This window comes from Amaranthus tricolor, chromosome 11 (genome assembly GCF_026212465.1).
Source record: "Amaranthus tricolor cultivar Red isolate AtriRed21 chromosome 11, ASM2621246v1, whole genome shotgun sequence".
Lineage (NCBI taxonomy): Eukaryota > Viridiplantae > Streptophyta > Magnoliopsida > Caryophyllales > Amaranthaceae > Amaranthus > Amaranthus tricolor.
In genome coordinates, this window is record NC_080057.1 from 4,431,854 (window position 1) to 4,439,621 (window position 7,768).

Consider the following 7,768-nt stretch of genomic DNA (forward strand, 5'->3'; position numbering starts at 1 on the left):
CATCTAAAAATTAAAAAAATATAACATTATGAAAGTATGTAATTAGACAATTAAAACAAAATTCTAATTGCCTATATTTTTTATTTATACATTAGCCACAATATATAAAATAAACTTGAATAATAAATAGTGTCGATAAATGCAGTGCAGCTGACTACTTCATTGACATAAGGTAAGTATACATACATATATTACGCGTATTAATTGCCCATCATTTCATACAATATATATAGCTGTTCTCTAAGTATATCATTACAATTCCATCTTTCTTTACCTAGATCTAAATTCCATTGACTATAGTATTACAATTTTATTAGTTGCTCATAAAAACACTTTTTGCCTTTGTTTTCTTTCTCCTCGTTCTTTAGTCCTTACAAAAAATATATATACTCCATGGGAAGCTATAGAGTGTGTTGTTGTTTCACAAGACGGTTCGGGTTTACTGAATCCGAACCACCAAGTGAAATAAAAGAGTTGTTTAAAAAGTATGTAGATGGTGGATATTATATGACACCGGAGCAACTCCGGCGCTTTCTCGTGGAAGAGCAAGGGTTGTCTGACGCAACAACCGCCGATGCCGAGAAGATCGTGGAGGATGTGTTGAATCAGAGACACCACATTGCTAAGTTTACCAGAAATTCTCTCCCATTTGAGGATTTCTTCTTCTTTCTTTTCTCTGTTCAACTTAATCCTCCTTTCAAGCCCAAGGTAATTTATTATTTTTTTATTATATTTTTTATAAAAAAAATTATAATTATGGAATCTGAATCGTGGGAACAAGAAGTATTGAGCTCTTAAAAAATGAGTCAATTGTACGTTACAATTATTTTAGGTTAGATTAGATTAATACTCCAATGTAGTATTACTTAATCGAATATAAAATTATTTACTCCAATTAAAATAATATTTGATTTTGTATTAGAATGGCTTTAATTATAAGACAATTATAATATTAATTAAATCACATTTGAACAAAAAGGAAGAAATAGAGAAAGTAATGAATGATTTGATTATAGGAGTACTTTTTTGGATTTGTTAGATTTAAGAATTCATCTTTTGTCTTAATCAACTATCTCCACTTCTATTAGATTTGGTATTAGTTGCCAAATGGACCCGACTGATTGATTCTTTTTATTGGTCGAAAATTTAATTTAGTTTAAATATTTTTAAAAGTTACTAAATATAATATATACGCTATTTTTTTTCGCAGTGTATACTCTATTAATAATATAGTTATTACAATTTAGATATTAATTTTTTATAATACTTGTATTATTTTAAAATATTTTGATTTAAATTGACATCTTTTTTGATCATATTCTAACAATTAAAGAGGAATGTTTAGGATTTTAGATGTAAGATAAGATTTTTTCTATAATCTATTACTCCTATTAATTATAAATTCATAGAGTGCACTGGAAAATTACATCAACATAACAAAATAATCATCATCGTACTCAATGTATTACCATAATAATCAACTTAAACACTCTAAATTATATCGATTTTCATTTTTAGGGACAGCAAGTAATGTAAAATACAAAAAATTCTTTATACACAAATCTAAAATTATAGGAGTACACTCTAAAATTATAGGAGGACATCAAGTATATATCCACGACAACATAATTTGCTTTTAGTGGGATATATTTAGCGACATATAATTTAAATGTCGCTACTTCAAATTTCTAATAGTATATATAGAGGATTTAGTGACATTTATTAGACCCTTTATCGGCATAATAAAAAATCACACTAAAGCTTTTTGCGACATAGGATATAGTAACATTTCTCATAAATATTATTATAGGCTATAATAACAATTATATACGCCACTAAAGACCAAATAAAGTGTCGCTAAATTACTTTGTAGTGAAATTTAAGATAAAAACTAATAATTATTACACTAAAAATATAAATCAGTAGCGTTTTTTTAAATGTCACTAAATTGAATGTCGCAAAAAGCTAAATTTGTTGTAGTGATCTTAATTCTAAAATTACATCAATTTGTGTAAAACAATAACGTTACAATAAATAGATTTTCTTATATATAAATTAGACCAATTTTTTTTTATCATAAATTCTTATCTATCACATTTCAATTCTTTACCACCAATCCAATTGATACATAAAAAAAAATCCATTATATAACAGAAGTATAACCTACTACATAATTGATCCGACACATAATCTGGCATTGCATAATCATTTTCATTTCATTTGCTTGTCCACTACACAATGTCGTTATTTGCATTTGGAATCATGGTCGTGTCCCATCGTAAAAAATCTTTAAAATAAAACGACTTAAACATTAATTTACATTAATTTATATTATATTTAATTTAATTTATTTACATATTCTCTCCTATTCAGCTTATGTGTCTCATTTCCTTTTATGTTCAAGTCACTTTAATTGTCTCATTTTTATTTTTGGTATGTGTTTTTGACTTTTATGTCCTTAGTAGCTTTATCTTATTTTCAATTATACCCTCCATTACCCATATTAATTTTCATCCCTTACATTAAAAACCCATAATACCACTCTCTTTCCTACCCTTAGGGTCCCACTTTTGACTCTCCTTAAAATCCATGAAAAGTCAAATGAGACTCTTAAAGTGAATAGGACGGAGTATTAATTATATTGGTAGATTTCAAAAAAATATATATATACTTCCTTCATTTCATAGTTATTATCTTTTTTACTTTGTTAATACACTAATTAAATCTATAATATTTTTAATTATGTATAATTAAAAATTCTAAAAATTTAAATTTAATAATCTTCAAATTGATACCTATCAAACAAAATTTTACTATAGATTAAAAATTAAATACAAATTAAGAGAATTTAAAATAAAAATATTGTGTACTTATTGTTGGAGAATTTAAAAAATTAATATATTGTGCAGATTCATCAAGAAATGAGTGCTCCATTATCGCATTATTTCATATACACGGGACATAATTCATACCTGACAGGGAATCAATTAACAAGCGATTGTAGTGATAGATTGATTATAAAAGCTTTGAAGCAAGGTGTTCGAGTTATTGAGCTTGATTTATGGCCTAATTCTAATAAAGATGGTATTAATGTTCTTCATGGCAGGTCCATTTCTTTTCTTTTCTTCCTATTCGTCATTATTTTATGAATTTGATACACACAATAGATTATGTATGTAAAAATCAAACTACTATTATACTCCCACAAATTTAATACTAATGTCTCATTTGCTTTTTGTACTCTATTCAATATACTTATTTAATACTTAATATCTCTAATTATGCATAATTAAAAATTATGAAAAGTTGATATGAATAATCTTTCCATTGAGACGAATGATTCCATTTGACTATGTTTTAATTTATAGATTAATAATATATACAAATTAAGAGTAAGAAATGAATAGTGTCCAAAAAGCAAATGGGAAGTTAGTGCTGAATTGGAGGGAGTATGTTTTTTTTTTAATTTAAAAAATGTAAATGCCCTATGCAAAATTTTAATTGTGCGCCTTATTTATAGTAAGTATGTATATATTTTTATTAATAAACTTAACATATTTTTTTTTATTAACTTTTTTCATATAAAGGAGAAAAAGAGGGTCATGTACGGTCGATCACCTCAAAGACCCCTTGCAATGTAGGTAGATTTAGGGAAGGGTAATGAGGGGTAAATGAGAATCGAACAGATAACCTTTCCAGTAGAAAAGTGATACTTGCTCTCCAACTGAGACAAAACTCGATTTTCTTACTCGTATTAATTATGTTGGTAACATGTTTGATTGTTAATAATGATATATAGGACCCTTACAGCTCCAGTAGACCTCCAAACATGTCTAAAAGCAATAAATGAGCATGCTTTTTGTTCATCTGACTATCCTGTTATCATTACACTTGAAGATCACCTTAAACCTAAACTTCAAGCCAAAGCTGCTCAGGTAATTAATAATAACACTCTATATGATATACTACTCCATCCGTACCACATAATTTTGCTACATTTGTTAATATAATCTTTTTAAAATTGATGTTTGATTAGATGATCACACAAACATTTGGGACATTGTTGTACTGCCCAGATCAAGAAAAACCGGAAGAGTTCCCATCCCCAGAAACATTGAAACACAAGATACTTATTTCAACAAAGCCACCTAAAGAATGTCTGGAAGCTGAAACTGATATGGTTGATGTCAGTAGTAATGCTTCAGATAGGAGAATGGACCTTCCAGATCTTCAACATCCTTCTCAGCGTAAGGTGCCCCATTTCTTTATTGCACTAATACACTACTACCTCTATATATTGTTGGATTTATGGCTTTAAGCCTCCTATATATCATTATAACAAATTGGAACATGTTAGAAAGTGAACCCCATGCTTAGTTTCATACAGCGTGTTTGGATAGAGAGAAACTGGGAAAAAAAAGAAAGAATTTGAAAAGATGGAAAATTTCCTATTTGAGTAACAAAAAGAGAAGAGGGATTTAGTAGGAAGAAGTTTGGAGAAAAAAAAAGGACAAATTCTCTTAAAGTGAAAAGAATTAAAGGGAAAACAATCGTTTTCCTTTCTTTTCCCTTCCCTTCTAAACAAAAAGGCACATTCTGCCTCCTTACCCCTCCCCTCTCACTTCCTTTCCTTCCGCTTCCCCTTCTTCCCTCTCTTTACTCTCCTAATTTGCAATCTAAATATAGTGATAGTAATTAGTATCTAATAGAATATCAACATATCCTATATCCTCAACCGTTACTTTAAGATGGACCGATTGAGTATATCCTGAATAAATGTTGTATACTCTATTACTCGATCCCCTCTGATTGAGTATACCCTAAATATGTTATATACTCTATTAGTATCAATTTGTAAAACATTTGCTTTTAGATTATTATTAAAACTATACAACCAAAATAGAGGGTGCAGGGTAAGGACAAAAGGGCTAATGCAAGTATTAATGTAAAATTAAAATATTAATTCTTTTTATTATATCCTTGAATGTTGCAGATTATTAATGTGGTTGAAACTGAAGAAGAAGAAGGGAATGGAAATGATGTTTGTTACATAGATAAATCTCAGCGTTTTGAACCACCTGCATACAGATCTTTGATTGCAATTCCTCAGAGAAAATGTAGGTTGGAGGAAGCAATTAAGAATTATGATCAAGGAAAAGCTATTCGTGTGAGTTTGAGTGAACAAAAGCTAGAAAAAGCTGTAGCGTCTCATGGCAAGGATCTTGTTAGGTTTACACAAAAGAATATGTTAAGGATTTATCCAAAAGGAACTCGATTTAACTCTTCAAATTATAATCCATTTGTTGGGTGGACTCATGGAGCTCAAATGGTAGCATTCAACATGCAGGGCTATGGAAGATCATTATGGCAAATGCATGGGATGTTTAGAGCTAATGGAGGATGTGGTTATGTTAAAAAACCTCATTTTTTGATTGACAATGATCAAGTATTTGATCCTAAACTTAAGTTACCCATGAAGGTTACTTTGAAGGTAAGCTTTTGTTCCTTGTATCCATACAACAATGCATATTCCCTTCATCCTTTGAAGTTTGCAACATATTTCATTTCGTTTGTTCCATAAGATTTGCTACATTTTTAATTTAACCTATGACCCATGATCCTCCCTTCTTTTACAATTTAAATGGGACCTAGAATTATCATTTTTGGGAGAAATCTTCTGAATCCTCCTCAATACTTTCTCTATCTTACCCCTCAAATGTGATTGTAACAATACTACCATATCAAGAGTTTAAAATTAAATACTATGTTTGGATATTACTTTTATAAGGAAAAGAAGGGGAGGGAAGGAGAGGGAAGAGAGGGGAGATTGTGTGTTTTTCATCCTAATCTTTTTTATCAGAATTGATTTGTAAAAGAGGGGGTGCTTGGACCCAACATTGGCAAGAAATAATGTTGAAGATGAAAAATAGAATATGAACAATAGAGATAACAAACAATAAACACAACGAGTTATGAGGTCTCTTGGATACCTCCCCATCAACAGATGTTTACTTTTATTAACGGATTCAGCAATATTTTCATACTTGAGAACAAACTCTCAAGCCATATATGGAGATCATTCACAATACTAAAACATAAAAGAAAAGATCTTTAATTTGGTGTTTACCTTAGCCTCCTCACTATGAATTAGCCTTCTCTACATGTGTTGTGTGTTCATTCTATGAAGTCTAAAGCCCTTCTAAAGTCACACTTAAACGCAGCAACTAACCACCATTACTCATTATTTAATTACCCTTCAATGTAGCCATCAAGTCGCATGAAAAAGACAACCACTGGACTTCTGTATTGGGCGCTCGAATGAGCCATTACCTTGCTCGAATGAGTCCCTATCTCCAACAACAGTCTTCATCAGCTGCTTCTGCTTGGACGAGCCCACCACTCGCTCGAACAAGCGCCTGACGAGTAGCCTTCTGTATGCTGTTGGCTCGTGCTTTGTTTGAGCCCATCCTCCACCCATGCTTTGCCTCGTTAAAGGCATGGTATAACGCTCATTTGATGCACTATCGATGCACTCAACTCCGTTGCACTCTCATCGTTGCTCACAACATAATGTGCCTTGTCTTGAGTCATTAAGTCATCGCCATCACACATAGATAATCTGGAACTTGCACTAACAATTTATTTTGTTAAAATTTTGGAGTTTTTGCTTTCATATCCCTTCCCTCCATTCCTTCCCATTATATTTAATTTTCCTCTTCCTTTTCCTACATTTCCTCAAATTCAAACATATTGTAATTCTCTTTCTAGTGTTTCAAAATGGTTGTCCAATATTCTAACATAGAAACAACATTACAAACATGGAAATAGGTGAAAATATACATGGGAGATGGCTGGAGGATGGATTTCAAGAAAACTGATTTTGACACGTATTCTCCACCAGATTTTTACACCAAAGTAAGTCCAAATATGCTCTACTCAATTCACTAATTCTTGTTAATTCCAGTTGTTTATTTAAATTACAGCCAAGATTGGCCCTGAGATTTAACAGGCCCTCCAAAACGAAATATTAATTATAGACTCCTAATTAATAAATATACTATTGTAGGCCTCTAATTATTAAATATTAAAGCATTATTATTTAAATTTTAATTTAGATGGGCCCGAGGTACAAACCCCTCTTGCCCCCTTAAAAGGCTGGCCCGCCACAGCTAGCCTTGTACTTTGATCCTAGTATTTTACAGTGATTGCGTGTCCATGGTAGGTTGGTATAGCAGGCGTTCGAGCAGACGAGACAATGCAAATGACTGCAGTAAAGGATGATCAATGGACTCCTATTTGGAATGAAGAGTTCAGCTTCCTATTAACAGTGCCTGAATTAGCTTTGTTAAGAGTTGAAGTTTATGAATATGATAATGACAAAAAGGATGATTTTGGTGGCCAAACTTGTCTGCCTGTTTCTGAATTAAAGCCTGGGATTCATGCAATTCCATTGTATAATCGTAAAGGAGAGATATTCAATTCAGTAAAGCTTCTTATGAGATTTCAATTTCTCTAATTCTTAGAGGGTTAGACATCCAAATTTTGTAGAGTCATTACATAAAAATTCATAAGAAAAGAAATAACATTGAAATAGAAAATGAGAAATGTAGGGTCAATTTTGTTTGATATATTTTGACGAGGGTGTTTGGTTTAGCAGAAAAAATATATTTTTTTATTTCTATGATTTGATGGAAAACTTAAAGCATCGTAAAAGTGTAAGAACGAGGTTAGAAAAAAACTTGTTTGGAAATGTTTATCTCCTAATTAC

At 30.9% G+C, this 7,768-nt stretch overlaps 1 protein-coding gene across 4 annotated transcripts; it reads left to right on the forward strand.

Annotated features, from left to right (window-relative positions):
* The first annotated feature begins 241 nt into the window (after positions 1-241).
* LOC130827132 (phosphoinositide phospholipase C 4-like) lies at positions 242-7,630 on the forward strand. 4 transcript variants are annotated; one of them, XR_009047170.1, is made up of 7 exons: positions 243-708; positions 2,910-3,106; positions 3,800-3,935; positions 4,037-4,252; positions 4,994-5,491; positions 6,266-6,500; positions 6,829-6,915. XR_009047170.1 is itself a non-coding variant. In XM_057692764.1 (7 exons), the coding sequence occupies exons 1-7, from the start codon at positions 394-396 to the stop codon at positions 7,514-7,516; spliced, it is 1,743 nt and encodes a 580-aa protein (XP_057548747.1). In that variant the 5' UTR covers positions 243-393; the 3' UTR covers positions 7,517-7,630. The 4 variants fall into 4 exon arrangements, 3 of the variants coding, with proteins under 3 accessions (XP_057548748.1, XP_057548747.1, XP_057548749.1); XM_057692764.1 differs by lacking the exon at positions 6,266-6,500 and adding an exon at positions 7,223-7,630; XM_057692765.1 differs by lacking the exons at positions 6,266-6,500; positions 6,829-6,915 and adding an exon at positions 7,223-7,630 and having other exon boundaries at positions 242-708.
* Positions 7,631-7,768: the final 138 nt, after the last annotated feature.

Excerpts from the sequence above, each read along its gene's own strand:
- LOC130827132 (XM_057692764.1), top strand. The coding sequence starts at position 394 with ATGGGAAGCTATAGAGTGTGTTGTTGTTTCACAAGACGGTTCGGGTTT. Across the intron at positions 3,936-4,036 it reads TTCAAGCCAAAGCTGCTCAG|ATGATCACACAAACATTTGG; the intron begins GTAATTAATAAT and ends ATGTTTGATTAG. Across the intron at positions 6,916-7,222 it reads CACCAGATTTTTACACCAAA|GTTGGTATAGCAGGCGTTCG; the intron begins GTAAGTCCAAAT and ends TGTCCATGGTAG.